The sequence below is a fragment of the Aplysia californica genome, unplaced genomic scaffold (genome assembly GCF_000002075.1).
Source record: "Aplysia californica isolate F4 #8 unplaced genomic scaffold, AplCal3.0 scaffold00131, whole genome shotgun sequence".
NCBI classification, from domain to species: domain Eukaryota; kingdom Metazoa; phylum Mollusca; class Gastropoda; order Aplysiida; family Aplysiidae; genus Aplysia; species Aplysia californica.
Genome location: NW_004797401.1, coordinates 960815 through 979240, shown reverse-complemented (window position 1 = coordinate 979240; position 18426 = coordinate 960815). Strand labels below are relative to the sequence as shown.

General features: G+C 38.4%; 2 protein-coding genes across 5 annotated transcripts in view; one reads left to right on the top strand and one right to left on the bottom strand.

Annotated features, from left to right (window-relative positions):
- LOC101854788 (ubiquitin carboxyl-terminal hydrolase 36) overlaps positions 1 to 17721 on the bottom strand; it is a 42152-nt gene extending 24431 nt beyond the window's left edge. Inside the window, exons 1-12 of one of the 4 annotated variants that reach the window (XM_013081457.2) lie at positions 17631 to 17721; positions 17092 to 17360; positions 14852 to 15079; positions 13585 to 13695; positions 12950 to 13052; positions 8631 to 8698; positions 7825 to 7895; positions 5016 to 5098; positions 4631 to 4708; positions 3109 to 3202; positions 1742 to 1867; positions 351 to 485 (exon numbers count right to left, since the gene is read on the bottom strand). In XM_013081457.2, coding sequence (XP_012936911.1) covers positions 351 to 485; positions 1742 to 1867; positions 3109 to 3202; positions 4631 to 4708; positions 5016 to 5098; positions 7825 to 7895; positions 8631 to 8698; positions 12950 to 13052; positions 13585 to 13695; positions 14852 to 15079; positions 17092 to 17347 — 1353 coding nt within the window. In that variant the 5' untranslated portion in view covers positions 17348 to 17360; positions 17631 to 17721. Of the gene's footprint in view, positions 1 to 350; positions 486 to 1741; positions 1868 to 3108; positions 3203 to 4630; positions 4709 to 5015; positions 5099 to 7824; positions 7896 to 8630; positions 8699 to 12949; positions 13053 to 13584; positions 13696 to 14851; positions 15080 to 17091 lie in introns of all 4 variants that reach the window. The other 3 variants (XM_005096546.3, XM_005096545.3, XM_005096547.3) reach the window with 3 other exon arrangements.
- A 63-nt stretch (positions 17722 to 17784) lies between these two features.
- Positions 17785 to 18426, top strand: part of LOC101854564 — a 16558-nt gene continuing 15916 nt past the window's right edge. Inside the window, exon 1 of the mRNA XM_005096544.3 lies at positions 17785 to 18282. Coding sequence (XP_005096601.1) covers positions 17926 to 18282 — 357 coding nt within the window. The 5' untranslated portion in view covers positions 17785 to 17925. The remainder of the gene's footprint in view (positions 18283 to 18426) is intronic.

Genomic DNA, 18426 nt, shown 5'->3' with positions numbered 1-18426 from the left:
AAGTGCTGACAAAGCCGGCGGGAGAAAAGGGGGGCGCTGGCAGTCGGCCAGGCCTCGCACTGCGTACGTTGACTGATACAGGTGGGCCTACTGATAGCATCGGCCGGCTCGCGATTGTCGGATTTCAGACGATTGTCGGCAAACATGCAGGTCTAGGTCCTTAAAAAAAAAAAAAGTAATAATTAGAAAAAAATAAACTGTATCTGTATTTTTTTTAAAAACCTTTACCGAATGGGCCTCAGTTATACAAGCAGTATGTACCAGATACCTGTTATATCACAAGTCATGGCTTGCTCTCGAGCAAATATGTCAAATAAAAAATAAAAAAATTTTTGTCATAAAATCCCTACCTTGACTGGAGACGAGTTCTTCGCATGAACGTTGTTAGGACCGGAATGAGCAGCACTGATGTTTCTATTTATGCGTGCATAGAACAAGACATATGCATCCGAATTGAACACTGTGTTTGCATTCACTTGATGAACCTGGGAAACAAAGAGAAAAGATATCAAATCATTTCAGAACTCTATGTTGTCAAAGTCTGTCATGAATACCAAACTAGACACCTAGAGTATACTCAAATTGAAAGCAAAATAGAGCCAGTACATATTTGAAAGCATTCCAGTAGCAATAGTTTCATTTACATGAGAAGGGACTCTCATCACCTCTTGTCATAACACACTGCTTTTTTATCATGTGCTTAGAATCCACCATTGCTGATCCTAAAATGAACTCTGCAGTGTTTTTATATATATCACATTATCATCTATTTTATATTTTTATTAGAGTAGAGGGTTTTTACGGCACTCGCAACTGCATAAAGTCATATGAGCGCCAAGGGGTGGGTGTCAATACAAAAGTCTTTACAGGGAATCAGACTTACTCTGCTCACCTCTCTAGCTTCAACAGCACAAGGTCTGCTTCGACTATCAAAGCACCCCGGAAATAGGTCACAAGAGAGTGACAAACATACAAAAGAAGTAGAGGATAATGACAATAGCAAGGATTACGAAAGAAAAAGCAGCAGTCCCCTGTTGTAGATCAGGCACAGATGACACGATGAATCAGCTCATTTACAATTCTACTGTACTTGAACGAGAAATGTCCCCCTTTAGGAATGGCTTAAAGACACTACAGTCGGTGGCACTGCCCCGGGGGGAGGTTATTATCTATGTGTGCTTCACTATGAATGATGTTCACAAGGGATGCCTTTCCAATGAACTAAAATCAGGCAAGTACATGTCAATGTTATCTGTTTGCCATACTGTGACGAGCATGGCACTTCCAGTATTGGAGTTTTGACATCTTTTAACTTGCGCAAATGATGTTTCTGATTGTCTTCCGAAGTCCAAAATCAGCTTAGCTGGCCACTCATTTTTGAAGAGGAACGTGGCCGTCCTATACACTGTAATTATAATGTAAAATTTTTTTTCAAGAAATGGGAAGTAGCCGTTTGTACAGGTGATTGTCTTATACAGGAAGCCATTGGAGTAAGTTGGACTGTATATTGCATAAAAGCACTATTTAAAAACTTGTATGTTTCAACATTTTTCAACTGACCTTTAAGAATTACTCACACATTTAAAAAAAGCCAGACTGATCAACACATATATCACTTGACAAATAGGGGCTTGATAAAGACATAAAGTACATAGCACAGAAGGAGAAAAACGGGAAATGAACGCATAGTCACTGATACAAAAGCAACATTACTTTAAAGCATAAATAAAGTTGTACTTACTGATGAGTCATTCATGCAGTACCATGTCTTGCTTGGAGACTTGACATAGCTGTAATAATGTCCGTGATCACTGCTGTGACCAGAGTGGACAACCACTCCATATAAATGGTAAAGGACAGGTTCTCCCTGCAAATGAAAATTAAAATAAATTGGGAGTATTGTATAAGCCAAGAAATAACACTATGTCCTCCAGTCCACATACTCCTGGACCAAAAGGCAAAAGTACATTCCCCACCTCACAAAGGCTTGATCTAGGAACCAAGTAGGGATTTTTTTTTTACTTGAACAAACCTAGGTATCTGAAGGAAAGAGAAAGTTTTAGTTTTAGTAAGAGTTTTCAGCATTTGCAACAAAATAAGGTCATATGAGTACCGCAGATTAGAGGTGTTACAAGAGAGTAACAAACACAAAAAAGGACAGATAAGGATGATAGGTGGGGGGGGGCTGCTGGGTTTTTTTTGGTAAGTGTTTTACTGCGCTCGCAACTACATAAGGTCATATGAGCGTGCGGGACACATTAAACTTTTAGAGTTGGTAGGAAATTTTTTATTTTGTCCGGGTGGCGGCCGAAGCCTACTCTTATAGATTTTATACCACCAAGGGATCTTTAATGTGCGCAACTTGCACACGCGTCCTCGGAGATTTTTCGCCCTTGTCCAAGAAGGCTATGTGTAGACCTTTCCTACCAGAAGATCAGGAGTGTGGCTGAAAGACAGCAGTAAGAATGAGCCAAGGAGCACCAGTAGAAAGTCTGCAAAAAGAGTCAGGAGCCCAGAGGAGGTGAGGGGGTGGGGGCAGAAAGAGGAGACGAAAGCAGACGATAGAACATAGCTAGAGAGCAGGAAAGAAGGTGAAAGGAGACAATTTTAGAGAGGAAATGTTTTCGGTCGCTACCCGAATTCGAACCCGGGACCTTTGAATGAGAGGCCAACACCTTAACCTCCAGGCCATGAGAGCCCCCTGATAAGTGTTTGATGGGAAAAAAGAAGCAAACCCACCAGAGCAAACCACGAAAAGAGGAAACTACAGCACTGATCAGAATATCGTATACTGGAGGCACTACAATGTAGTCAAATCACAAGAACACTGGATTGTTTTTACACAAGTGATAGCAATATACAAGTGGGGACATAAATTGCCCTGAAATATTTCACAATACCATAAAACGTATGAATAAGTAATACATCACTGTAACTGTCAACAGTGCAAATCTTTACTGCACTGCTGACGAAGTTGAGTCTAACAAGCACTGGAAAACAGACAAAAGAGTAGCAATACACAGGTGAACCTTAAAAGTTCCCTTTCATACTGCTTAATGTTGAAAACTAAAAGTCACTTTGTCATGAAGATCAAGTTGGAAAGCTAACCTGTTTTTGGCTCATAAAATTTCTTAAGTTGACTTTTTCTGGATAACGTATGAACCTGTTGATTTTTCCGGACAAGTGACGGTTGAAATCAAATCTGGGGAAAGAAAAACATGAAAACTTAACAGTTACGTGAAGAAGTAAAGGCAAACTTAATATTTCCAAATTTCAAGTCATGTCTTGTCTTGTCTTATTAAAACATCAAACTTGTCATCCACAAGCAGCATAAATTACATAAACAAACTGTAAATACACACATTCAAACAATAACAGTCCTCAACAATTTGCAACTTTAAGTAGCCGCGAATCTTATGACCTGACAGTGTTTTAACAGAAAAAAAAACATGAATGAAAATTTGCCCACAATTCAAAGACGCTAAAAAGACTCAATGTAGGTATCAGAAACTACATTTTCAAACTTGCTGTATGCCAAATTTATCTGTTCCATTTGAAAGGCCTATATCCATTTAGCATTTTGGTACCATTCTTTAACCTCTCCGTCAATTTTTAAGAAAATTGTAGTTGTTTAAAATTCGATCAAATTTGTTAAAGTTAGTCACTGGCTGCAACCCCATGTTTGACAGACAATAAAAAAGTACCAAGAGCACTAAACATCTCCACATTAACAGATTACAATCACTATATCAAATATATGGAGCCTAATTTTTTTCCAGACTGTGAGATCATTACAAATCAGTATTTTATCGCCTCAAACGCGATGATCTGTCGTTATTTCGACAAAAACACCGAGCGTTGACCCGGGCCCCCGCGGCGAGCGAGTCGGCTCTATACCGTAGTGTACCCCACATGTGGGGTCACAGGCTTTCCAAGTCTCGCGGAAGGATTGATGAAAAATAATTCCAAGTTGATTACTTTATTCTAATAGGAAATAAACTGATCTTTTAATTACTATCCTTTTAAGCTGGTATTTTACATATTTTGAGTAAAAAGTGATCTTTAAACATTTTGACGGTATTTTTTTAAGCTTTCTATTTAGACGCCAAAGGCTAAACATATATCACAAGAAAGCCCGTTCAAAGCTCTACAGTTCTCCGCCGATGACAAGACGGTATTTAATCATCCCTCTTTCCGCGAAGCATTTGAATACACGCGTGTCAATTTTTCAACCGGCCTGCCAGGCATTCCGACCGCGAGGGGCTTCGCTTTCGTCGGCGATTATCCAGCTCCTAACAATCGGACATATAAACAACTTACACCATTGTAACGAGGAAAAGCTGAACTTTTACAAGGTGTACGACATTTGGTGTTTTATAGCGAAAGAGCAAAGAAACAGCGATCGGAATTACCCCGATTTCACCGATACCACGCGGTCGGAAGGCCGCAAGGCCGTGTTTACGCTACCTACTCAATGCAAGAAGTACTCTCCTGGAAGTGCTGCATACCCAAGATCTATAAGACTAACTAACTTCACACGTAAAAAAATGGACAAATTATGGTGATAGTGGAGAAGTACTAAAAGTTTTAAGAGACAATATCAATAACAATAGACAGATTTAATACTCACCTGTTGAGCTGCAGAGTCAGCACATTTGGAGCCTTTTGAATAGTGAATCTTTTTTGTGCCCTCACCTTGTTTTTGCATCTGTTGAAATGATATTTGGAAAGGAATGAAGCCACAAGCAAATCAAATCCTTTAAGACTAATACACTCCAGCATACACGAAGCACTTTATTGATTTTAGCAAATTTTTAAAAATTAACGATTCCTACTCAAGTCTTAGCAAATTCAGTCATGTCCAATGCAATGCTGGTGAATGCAAGTTTATTGTGTCCGAAAATTTGAGAACAAAGTTAGGTGCACCTTCAGGAATACCACCTTTGTTTATTGTAGTGAGAACAAAATATTTAATCTTATCACAGATTAAAACAAGAGGAAAAATATGAACATACTTTGGACACTTGTAAGCATTGTCATTGTCCAGAGTTTCAGGCTTCACATACTTTAACAGTGCATCCTCAACAGTATTGACTCCCTGAAAGTGAAAAAGAAACAAACAAAATACAGAAACTGGACTTACACCTTCCCTCTTTTATAAGCCGAGGTTAGATTTTTAAATGCTCTGAATCTTTGTCCACAGAATGTACAAATACTAAAAACTTGCATATTTTCAAAATTTCATCCACACAAAAAAATTTGCATGCGTCAAAATTTCAAATACATAAAAAAGAGCTCACCTTTTTGGGTTTCCTTTTCAAAATAAGAGACAAGCATTGATAACCAAGAACTATCTGTAAAAACAAACTAAACACAACAGTTTTGTTATTTGGTTTTAGTGGGGGGGGGGTTTCTGGGGTTTAAAAAAAATTATAGTAGAGGGTATTACGGCGCTCGCAACAGCATAAGGTCATACGAGCGCCAAGGGGTGGGTGTCAACAGAAAAGTCTTTACAGGGAATCAGACTTGTTCTGCTAACCTCTCTAGCTTCAACAGCACAAAAGGTCTGCTTCGACTATCAAGGCACCCTGGAAATAGCAAGTCATAAGAGAATGACAAACATACACAAGAAGCAGAGGTAGACCTGCCTGTGAGCCTCAACCAGATTGTCTGAAAATTTTGCGCACCCTCCCCCCCCCCCCCCCCAATAACTTATAACAGCATTTAAATTGTGGGTGTCATAAAAGGAAGGACTTCCGAGTAACGAGCGACCACCCGAACAAACACAATAAAGAAGAGACCTAACCCTAACCAAAAAAAACAAACCTGCAACGGCCCTCAAGTAAAAAGGCCAGCACATCACAAGTCAAGAGAAGAAAAAAATCACACTCCAAAACAAACAAGGAGCATATAATAATAATAATATGGCCTACATTGACCTATAAAGAGTTTGATACAATAATACAATAGAATTGGAATATAGATCTATAGTCTATATATATAATATGAACCCTCCATATAGATCTAGATCTAGAATCTAGTTATATTATAGATCTAGAGATCTAAATAAATCTAGATCTAGATCAAGATCTAGATCTAGTAGAACAAATGAATAGGAATAGGCCTTGAACGAGAAATCTGCATCCGATTCCGAACAGAGGGACTCAGCTGAGTCTAGATTAGATCTTTATTATTCTAAGTAAATAATTCACGCACCTGATAAAATGCGTTTTACCAACATTAATATTACAACACATCCTATAATGGGGTTTGACACAATAAAATTGGAATATAAATTCTCCATTGAGGCCTATAATGATCTATAAATCTAGATCTAGAGAAGAACAAGTGAGTCGGACTTGAACTTGAAAGAATCTACATGATCTGAACAATCAGTAAACAAACGAAATTCAAACTGGCCGCTCGAGCACGAAACTGAAAGTAGATAATTTAGGTCGTCGTACTATTTCGTAATCGTATTTCTACTCAGGTTCCGACAATTATGTCGGAAACGCCGACGTCGGCACGAATACAAAAGTGCCGACAAAGCCGACGGGAGAAAAAGGGGGCGCTGGCAGTCGGCCAGGTCTCGCACTTCGCACATTGACTAATACAGGTGGGCTTAGCGATAGCATCGGCCTGCTCGCGGGCCAGGTCACGATTGACGGATTTCAGACGATTGTCGGCAAACATGCAGGTCTATAGAGGGAAATGACAATAGTAAGGATTAAGAAAGAAAAAGCAGCAGTTCCCTGTTGTAGATCAGGCACAGTTATGAGCGTGACATGAATCAGCCCATTTACAATTCTACTGTGCTTGAACGAGAAATGTCCCCCCTTTGGGAATGGCCTAAAGACACTACAGTCAGTGGCACTGCCCAGGGGGTGGGGGGTGTGGGGTGTGTGTGTAAGTGTTTAACAGCGCTCGCAACTGCATAAGGTCATATGAGTGCGCGGGACACACTAAACTTTCAGTTGGTAGGAAATTTTTTATTTTGCACGGGCGGCAGTCGAAGCCTACTCTTATCGATTTTAGACTACCAAGGGATCTTTAACGTGCGCAACTTGATTACGGGACCTCCAACATTTTTCGCCCTTGTCCGAGAAGGGTAGGTGTAGATCTTTCCGACCAGAAGATCAGGGGTGTGGTTGAAAGACAGCAGTAAAAAAGAGCCATGGAGTAGCAGTAAAAAGGCTAAGGGTTGCAGAAAGAGTCAGAAGTCCAGAGGGGCGCAAAGGGGGTGAGGGGATAGGGGCAGAAAGTGGAGACGAAAGAAGACGACAGAACATTGCAAGAGAGTAAGAGAGCAAGAAAGAAGGTGAAAGGAGACAATTTTAGGGAAGAAAATTTTTCGGTCACCACCCGGATTCTAACTCGGGACCTTTGAATGAGAGGCGAACACCTTAACCTCTAAGCCACAAGAGCCCCGCACAACAGTTTTAATGCTGATTTTTTTTTTGCTTAGTTTTTGTCAATAGAGTGGACAATTTTTTTTAACCAAGTCTCATGAAAACAAGCAATAAAGATTTAGTTCTTGCTCAATGCAATTTCAGAATGTCTTCACTTGAGATTGGGAAAAGAGCTCTTAAAATCATTTGTTGACATCTTAAACACACATATTTATCAATTTATAAAGCAAACTATTTTACTTTTACGCAACAGCACTAGTTGCATCGAAGAAAAACAAAAGAATGTAATTTGTAAAGACGAGTTCATAAGCAAAGGTAGATGACCTCCGAGGGTTTCCATTTATAATAAAGCAAGATATCCAACTTGAGCATCCAACCTGCACAGTAAAGCAACACTAAACAAATAATCCCTGACCTTTATATCCAGGCTCAAATCCATAAAAGGGTCAAATGTGTTCGACTTTCCTTGACACCGAAGACAAGTCACTGAAAATTCAATAAAATCAGCAGGTCAGTATTTGACATATTGCACATCCAAATGGTCAAAGATAGAATGTGATAACTATCACCTTTAATTAACAATTATGTTTCGAAGAATGCATATATACACATTGTATTAGTCGTTTTTTGGTTTTTTTTAAAGAAACAATTCCAATTTTTCTGAAAAACTAAAAATAAATCAGCGAAGAGTACACTACCTTTAAAAAAATGTTCTGTTTACTTCTTACAATAACTGCAATTTTAGCAAAACAGCCACACAGAATAGATGAAAGAGCAGATACAGACGTGACAAAGAAAGCTCAACGCTCATTACAGCATGAAACACCCTATGTGCCATCACGTGCTTATGTGTAGGGCCTCTGTGAACTAATTCTGCAGAGACAATAGGCCATGACCAACCGGATGTGGCGGGACATTCACTTGGTGATTCCTTTTTCTAGCCTGCAATCAACATACACATGTTCTTGTGTCTCTTTCTTCTGTTTTAAAGAGAGAGTAAGACTTGATGATTTGTGTTACTCACAGGTTGCTGGTGAAGATTTAAAAAACATAACCCTTAAAATGCTTTTCAATTTAGCAACGGAAGCATTTCGGCTTGTTTCCTAACAAAGATAAAAAGGACAAAAAATCATGTTTTTTTTATAGGTTGACTACTGTTTTCCGTTTCATTGTGTTTCGTTTAAGTGGACTCAACTGTATTTGATTTATCATGAGATTTACCTTGGCTCCTGAGATAACCGCCAAAAATCTGGTTAATAACCGTAGTCTCCTTGCTGAATCTGTCCAATCTGAGAGGAATAAAAAATATAATAAATTCTTCAAAACCAAAGAAGCTGGCAAAGGTAGGAATGATGAGCTTAAGATTTGTTTTGTTTTAGTAAGTTTTACGGCGCTCGCAACTGCATAAGGTCATATGAGCGCGCGAAAAAAGGTTTGTTCTGTTCACAACAGTAAACTGCACAGCCTGATTCTGGTCAACACCTCTACTAAAATTCTAAAATACTAAAAATTTGATGTAAATAAACTAATTGAAAACAACTATCTAAATAACATTTCAAAAAATTTTTAATTCCATTCACAATGGCCTTTATAAAAACCAGAATTCTGTTGGGATCAATGACGGAAGACAGACCTTGCAATTTTTTGCATCTAAAATATTTCCTTCGGGTCTCTTCAAAGTCTAGACATTCTGTTAAAATGTGTCCAATGGTAAAATCTGTGTCGCATCTGACACAGAACGGCTTCTGATCTCCCTGAAGGAGGTATTTATATGTCAGGGACATGCGTCCGATGCGTAATCGAGTAAAAATGACTTTGTCTCTTCTTGAGAGACCCGAAAGATTTAGCAATCCCAGTTTGGGCTTAATGTTGTGAAGTTTGCTGCTCACTTGCTTTTTCCAATGAGTCTCCCACAAGCTGAAGGTGAGTTTTTTAATTTTATTTTTTAAGTCAGTCTGTGGGAGAGTGTTCGTCGTTGATCCCAAAACTAAGGAAAAGGATTCTTTCGCCAGGAGGTCCACTTGCTCGTTTCCTCGGATGCCCACATGGCTAGGTAGCCATGCGAACACTATATTTTTCCGCGGTTTCAGCTAAAGCGTGCATTTATTCTGTCCGATAACATAAGGAAATATTTGTCAGGAGCATTTTTTACGGAGTCCAGTGCCATGTCAATGGCAGTGGCCTCCGCAGAGAAAATGGAGGCTTCGGGATGGAGTCTCTGCTGGTGTGTACCGTTTGAGGATAGGGCAGCGGCGCCCACAGCAGAGTCCAATTTAGAGCCATCTGTGAAGATTAGCTCGGCACCGGGGTTTTTTTCTTTAACCTTTTGTATTCGAGCTTTTGCCAAAAGGTGGGGGTGTTTGCATGAGGACGTTTTAAATCAACCACTACTCATGGTAAAATATGTTTTCTTCTGAAAACTTTAAGCATATGGCAAGGAAATAAGTTGGTCAAGCTGCATGAGCAAGTAGATTGATGTGTGCATCTTATATCTCTTCATAGAAAGATAATAGTACTAAAAATAGGGCATTTTTTACTCATCCTGAGTGCACACGTAATTGTATGTTAAATACAGAATATTGTTAATCTTAAACTATCAAACAGTAGTGCATTCAAACATTGAAATTAGCTTGTATACACCATCAGATCATAACAGCGTGTGTCCATTAAAAGGGTTTTATTTTCTTATATTAATGTTATTTGCTGAGTAAAATTTATAAGTTCGTTCATAACTCGTGTCATAATTACATCATCAGACTTTCCAAGGTCTAGAAAACCCAAATTGTTAAACATATCATCCTGGGGAATGACCGGTATTAAACACTGGTTTGACATTGATCCATCAGAAGGGTAATTTTCCGCTCCATCGCATGGTTTTGCTTAAATATGACTTTGATTGAGATAATCCAGGTTTGTCATAATGATGTTATGAACAAACACTTTATATTTCTGCAAAATATCATGTGAGGGACTTCCCACTGTTTCACAACATCCTTTTACATGGTGGAATGAACATGGAAGAGTAGCGTGCTGATGACTCAAAAGAGAAGCGAAGAAGAGGCAAAAATATGCTTGTCATAATGGATTGTCATCATGTTATGAACGTGACAGTGTGTCATAATGGTTATGAACAAAACCTTATTCCATGTAATTTACAGTTATTTTGGGATGTATTTTTAATTTTAACCCAACTTGAGGATGTATTAGACCGTGCTTACATTCTGATATTTTGATTTTTATCATAAGTGTATGGGTATGTATTTTAATCAGTATTTTTCTTTTGTAGTAATGGTTATGAACGAACTACATATTGTACTCTGAGGGCTTTCCAGTGTTGATAAACATTAAAAACATGTACACAGATACATATTATGAGGAAACTTTCATTTAATATAAAATTTTTAAGTAAATGACAGGTCAAAATATTGATTTTTAGGTCAAAACTGAAGTTTGTCATAATAGTTATGAACGAACCATTAAAGGTATTCTAAGGGTTTTTCAGTGATTAAGCTTTGAATTCGTTCAACATATAACCTTATTTTGAGGAGAGTCTCATAAATTAAAACAATTTTATGTGAATGACAGAACAATAAGTTAATTTTTTGGGCCCAAAGTAAAATTTGTCATAATAGTTATGAACGAAACAGTGTGTCATAACGGTTATGAACGAAACCTTATTCCATGTAATTTACAGTTGTTTTGGGATGTATTTTTAATTTTAACCCAACTAAAGGACAGAATAGACCTTGCATACATTCTGATATTTTGATTTTTATCATAAGTGTATGGGTGTGGATTTTAATTAGTATTATACTTTTGTAGTAATGGTTATGAACGAACTATTTATAGTCCATTTTATATATTTTGAGGGCTTTTCAGTGTTAATAAACTTTAAAAACATGTACAGAGATACATATTATGAGGACAGTTTCATTTAATAAAAGTTTAAAAAAATGAATGACAGATCAAAATGTATAAATTTTTAGGATAAAAATTGAAGTTTGTCATAATTGTTATGAACGAACCATTTTAAAGGTATTCTAAGGGTTTTTCAGGAAATAAACTTTGAATTCTCCCTACATAGAGGAATCTATCATATTTTAAGGAAAGTCTCATAAATGAAAACCATTTTATGTGAAACACAGATCAATATAAGTAAATTTTAGGGGCCAAAAGTAAAATTTGTCATAATAGTTATGAACGAAACAGTGTGTCATAATGGTTATGAACGAACTTTAAATTTATGCATAACATGCCCTATGACCAGTTGGCGTTTAAAAATAGCTGTTCAATGGTCTTTCATTTATCACTTGACTATAATTAGACTAGAGTGTTATTTTAGACAATTCTAGTCGATGAAACTTGACATAATTGATAGTATTTTGGTCACTTATTGTTCGTTCATAACTATTATGACACAAAAAAGTAATTTTCTCAAAAATTAATAAAGATTTTTATAAACTGTCAATTCTATGTATTTTTAGAAGTTATTTGCTATGTCTCAAAATATAACATCAGCCTAGCAGAAGAAAGGAACTTTGAGTATTCACAAATTTGTGTCATCATTGTTATGAACAAACTTTTTGCTATTTCCGTCATTCAAGTCAGAATTACACCAAGACCATTGCATATACAGCTTTGGCAGTTACTGAGCCTGAAAGAGCAATCATTAGGCTATATAATATGGGTGATTAAAGAATTATTACATAAAGTTGATTTTGGACCTCATTTGTCACACCCAGGTATCCCACCTTTTGGCAAATGCTCATTCTGCTTTAAATGTTTTGGTGTTTGTGCTTGCTTTGGTGTGCGTGGTCAGCTGTAAGTCTAATTTTGCCTTGGTGAGGTGCCGCGGAGGGAGTTCGGGGAAAAAAAATTGTTGGATGTCTTGTTTGGAAAATTGTATGTTTTTAAGGTCAAGGACTCAGAGGCCAAAGGGTTTGATGAGTTTTTCGTTGTTTTGGAATTTGTTTATGGTGTCTGGGTTTGTTCTGAAAACACAGTCAGGTGATGGGTTCCCTGGTGTTGAACTTTGTTTCATTGCGTATTGTAGTGAGAGTTGTGTGTGTCTAAATGTGAGTGATGGTATGTTTGCCTCCGCCTGGAGAAGTGCGGAAAGCTCCCAGGGCGAGCTTATGATTTATCAAAAACATTTATTTAAGACAATAAAGTAAAACAACAAAAACACAAGCTGCATCATCAGAGCCAACATCCTCAGTGACCACACAAATTGATAAAAGCAAGCCAGAGCAAGCAAATCAAATAAGGTAACTACTGCAGTATTACAAGCCTGAAAAAACACCAAAAGCAGTGATTCTCCAGTCATACCACAGAAGTGGCAGAAATTGAACTTATAAGTACAAAAAAGAACAGGGGTCTACAATTGAAATTATAAGTAAAAAGGAACAGGGATCTACAATTGAAAACTCCAGGACATCTGAAGATGAAAAATTATATTTACTTTTCAGAAAAGAACTCTGCACGTAGGGGGAAAAAAAATACAAGAAAAGAAGGAGAGTACAAAGAATGCAAGTACTCACTTTGTCTCGCCATGTAGACATGACTGTTGCAGGTGGTCCACTAAGAAGCGCAAGAACTCATGAGCATCTTCCTGACGACCCCACTTCATGTGTTTTGCTATGCCTGCAGATAAAATAAAATGATCAACCAATGTTATGACAGAATGTCAAGAAATATTTCTTTTCTTTGATCAATATTATCCCCTATAGACACTCCCATATTCACCAATCTCTGTGCATCAGCGCAATGACACATCAACCTACTTTCACTTTATTTGCTACCTTGTACATGCAAATATCAATGCATTCTCATGGAAATCCTGAAAACCACCATAATTGCTCAACATAAGCAGTGATTTTTCAGTTACATACCATGAAATTATAAAGAAAACTGAACAGGGGCATACATTGAAATCAACACTTTTTTTTTGCGCAAACCTGTTTTTATATCAATCAAAACTAAGTCTTTAAGCAACACCATTCCCTTTCAAATTCTCAGGGGAAAAAAATGAAATGTAAACAAATTTACAAACTTACAAAATTTTGGGAAATGACACATGTCAATGAAAACTCGAATGAATTCACTTTTATCCATCTGTCCACCAGTGAAAATATCACCATATTACCACTTCAAACACAACTTGCTTAAAACTCACATCTAAGTTTTTGCAGCATAGAATGGGGCTTGATTGACCTTCCACCGCAATCTAGAGATGTTCGTATGTGGTCCTGAACTTCACACATCATGCAAAAGTCTTTCTTCTTGCCTGAAATGAACAGAGATCACACTTTTTCCAGTAAACAGTAAAAGAAATACTTTAAAACTGCTGCAAAATTCACACATTTTCAAAAATTTTCAAGGAAAATATATATAATGACCAAAACAAAGATTTCCTGTCACTAAAAAGATAAATTTTTTCTGGTAAGTGTTTAACTGCGCTCGCAACTGCATAAGGTCATATGGGCGGGACACACCTAATATTTCCAGTTGGTAGGAAATTTTGAATTTTGTCCGGGTGGCGGCCGAAGCCTTTATAGATTTTAGACCACCAAGGGATCTTTAACGTGTGCAACTTGCACAGTGGCCTTTCCAGACTTTTCACCCTAGTCCGAGGGGGCTAGGTGTAGATCTTTCCTACCAGATGATCAGGGGTGTGGCAGAAAGACAGCAGTAAGAAGGAGCCAAGGAGTAGAAAGGCTGCAGAAAGAGTTAAGAGCCCAGAGGGGGCAAAGGAGGTGAGGGGGTGGGGGCAGATAGAGGTGACAAAAGCAGACGACAGAACATTGCTAGAGAGCAGGAAAGGGGGTGAAAGGAGACAATTTTAGAAAAAGAAAATTTTTCGGTCGCTACCCGGATTCGAACCTGGGACCTTTGAATGAGAGGCCAACACCTTAACCTCCAGGCCACGAGAGCCCCCAGATACAAATTTGAAACACGGGTATCTAGTCTAATCATAAGAAAGAAGTGAATGGTAGATAGAGCTTAATCATGATTTATTTAGAATTTTAAGTGACTGGAAATGTTACCACTTTTACTTTTAACCTTTCCAGCCCCAGCCATTTTTGTGCACTCCCTTACCCCAGTCCCAGCCAATACAGTAGTATTTAAGAAAAGAGGCACGCATTCTAAAAAGTGATGTGGTAACTTTGTAATGAGGTTTAGATAATAACCTATATATAACAAAGTAGGTAAATGAACAACACTTTGAAAATTAAAGTTTGATTAGGTTCATTAATTTAGAAAAATTAGCAATTTCATTCGGTACCCCAAAACTGAGAACATACAACACTCTTGGGTTGGTGGGAGGTACAAACGCTGCTGAAAATATACGCGCATGGGGCTGGAAGGGTTAAGAATAAGACCCATTTTCAAAGAACGACCATTTTTTTAAATCCCAGAAAAAACATATATATAGAACATACATTTCTCTCTGTGGTCATTGGTGAAACAGTAGTTCACTAGTGGTGCAGTGTAGGTCAAGCACTGCAAAGTTGAATTGAAGAAGCAGGTATTCCCCATGTTGACTAAACCAGCTCCGATTCGAGTCATCCGAGACCACTCCATCTTGACTTTCTCCTCCGGATACAGCACCACCCTGGGGCTTGGCAGGGAATCCCCATTTTTGTCACTGTGAGCAGAGCTAGTCATGGCTGGGAGAAAGAGCGACAAAAATATAAATGTGTTACGGCATGGAGAAATCAGGCGCTCCCCAATTTTGGGGTATAAGAAATATATTGAATAGGTACCATTATAAAGCTTTGTCTTGCTTGTGATAAAAAAAATTACCCATCTACCTTGAATAGAAGTTGAGATTTATCTCTGTATTGAAGGAGGTGGGGGTCACCTGGTTTCAGATGTAAAATTAGTAAAAAAAGTGGCGACCGAAGCCTGGAATCTAGATCTATAGCTCGAAAGTCCTTGCAAACAAATAAGTGACATTTTTTGTGCCTTTTATCAACGTTTTTTAAAATTGAAATCTCCACAGAAATGTGCTTTTCAATACATGAGGTGTTGAACCAAAAAACACAATTTTTGAAAAAAAATGCAAAACCAGGGGAAAATTTAAAAAAGACGAAATTTCTCTAAATTCATTATTTTGACGAGAGCCTGATTTCACCACGCTGTCTCACAAATTTTAAGGACACAGATCAATGAATTAATTTCTCAACATAAATCTAAGGAAGTGGACATCCTTACCCGGGGTGAGAATAACCCCGGGTGAGACTTTTGCCACTGTAACTGTAGGCTATTCTCACCCGGTGTGAAACAAGACCTGTTTTTCCTATTTCGGAATATTTTCTATCGGTGTGGATGATCAAATGGATAAAAGCAAAGAAAAAATTACGTTATAGCACAAAAGTAGGCTAATTTGATCGTCTACAAAGATGCTATGGCTATTTCACTTTTCGAATCGAGCCGAACTACGCGGGTTGCCATTTTGTTTTGCCCGGAAGGTCTCGCGCTACTCCTCTCTCTCTCCACTGCGCCCACAGACAAAATTGTACGCTTTAAAGGCTAACAGTAGTAATGGAACGTTTGTTCACGGCACAGAATTCTACAATTTTTGTTTTCAGTGTAGAATTCTGTGGTTCAGGGTGAACGTAAAATTGGTTGGCCTAGATCTAGGCTATAACAGTGAACGCACACCGGGTGAGAATAGCCAAAAGACTTGCCTGCGCTATTCTCACCCGGGGTGAGAATAGAGGTGGCCTAAATCTAAATTAAATCATGTAATACACAACACTCTACCCGTTATCATTCAGCACCACAGTCCCAACTTTTTACACAACAGTGCCAAGTCAATCTAGATCTACACTATATAATAAATGCTCTTACTATAATTTTCTTAATTAAGACTGCATTAAATTTTGTGGGCGGTTTGGGTCTTCCAAGCTTAGCGCCACAGCCACCCTCCTTTGAGAATATGAGAGGAAAGGTCTCAGCCACTGGGCATAACAAAAATATTCATTCTCAACTTTTGTCTAAAACAGTAAGGGGGGGGGGGGGTGTACATGTACATGGGAGTGGGGGGTATGGGAAGAAGAGGTTTCAGGGTATGTGATGTGTGTGAGGGGAGAGGGGAGGGGCGGGTATAAAGGGTTTTTTAACTTTGAAGAAGTTAACAACCTCCCTCCCCCTTGAAAATTCAGTTAGCAACAATATCTGCCAAACAGCAACCAAGGCCTGCTTCCCAACAGGGTTGCTGTTATTGTTAGATCTAGATCTAGATCTAGAAATCTAGAATCGGTGATCTTATGTCTTATACTTTAGCACGTTAAATTCTTGAATTGATTTTATTCCCTTTTCCGTAACAAGCCTTACTAGAACGGTAGATCTAGAAATCTAGATCTAAATCTAGATCTAAGACAAGATCTAGATTCTAGATTAGAATCTACTTTGCGCATTTTTAGGCCCAGTTCAAAGTTTTGAAGGTCTGAGTCGGGGATTAGTAGACTTGGGGAATTTAACGTGCTAAAGTAAAAGATCACCCTAGAATCTAGATCTAGATCTAGATCTAGATATCTAGAATCTAGATTTTAGATCTAGATATCTAGATCTAGATTCTAGTAGATCTAGATTAGTAGGCAGGCAGAGACCATGCTTACAATTATCAATATATTTTCACACACTAGATCTAGATCTCTAGCCACTTTTACTTTACCTTGGTGTTGTGGAGTACTTCCATCTCCCCATGGCCTGCTTTGTGTAGGTGCTGAATTGAGAGGGATGTACTTAGCTCTCAGTGTATCACGTTGTATACTGTAGGGGGCAGATGCTGGTAGAAACTCAATATTGTGCAGCAAGACACGCTTAGAAGCTGCAGCGACATCTTCATCGAGACGATCCCTGTCCCGGCCGCCTAAAGAGGCCTTCAGGGAGCTCTGGATCACCTCAATGTTGCCAGCAGAGTCGGGCATACCATTCACGAACCTAGGTTTTTCAGAAATATTCATAATTCGAAGCCGAAAATAAGGGAAATCCTATACCACAGCCATTTATCTTTCATGTGTATAAAGAGTAAATCAAATTCTTCATGATCTTATTCACAATCGGCTGTAAATCGAGCTGATAACCAGTTTTCGACAGTTTTGTTTTCGCTGTTTACTTTGGAATATCTCAGAGTAAATCCAGTAAAATTCATCTTTGAGAGTGGTGAATAAATAGATGAACAATATCTAACAAAATATTTTATCACCTGACACCAATTCCAAAGAAATCACATTTCAAATTCAAATCCTGCTCAAAGGAGACACCGATCTCTACTTCAAATTATGTAGGTTGCTGTTCTCTCTCGCCACGATTTTTGCGAGCCACATCCGGTCCTGCGCAATGCACTTGTTTATACGGGCACTGGCTCAGTAGCTCGCTGCTATCGGCAAGCCTAGCCTAGTTTCTTTTGACTTTGCCCTCTGTCTTGTTTTTTTCGGTTAAAATACATCGATTCCAAGACTGTATTCTTTTCAGAACTCTCTATCATAAAGACCTGCATAGTGTCATGTTGTGTTCTCATTATCATGTTCGCCCTTTATTCGAGAGGTGCTTGATAAGTCTCAGGAGATGTGGTGGTCGCGCTGTACACGCGAGTAAATCAGCAGACTGTCCAAAGGGAAACAATTCAAGAATTATGAAGACAGCTGATACCAACTCCTTGTTGCCGAACTTATCGAATTTCCGACACTGTGGATCTCGTCATAGTCACAGTCTCAGTGCCCACATCACTACAAATTTGGTCCGCGAGTTCCATGGCAGTTTCTCTTTAAACTCATCTTCATTATCCCCAAACGACCTGAAAAAAGCAATGCAGTCTCTGACAGATCAGTTTATGGAAGCAAGAGAACTTTTGGATGATGCGGTAAGCTGTGCCACGGTGAACTGTGACTGCTGTGTGTAGCCTCCTATATTAGGCTACTGTCCCTAGCACAAAAATCACCTTGACCCGTCACTAATTGCAACAGAATTTCTGTTTGCGGTAAATTGTATATTAGGATGCCAAGAT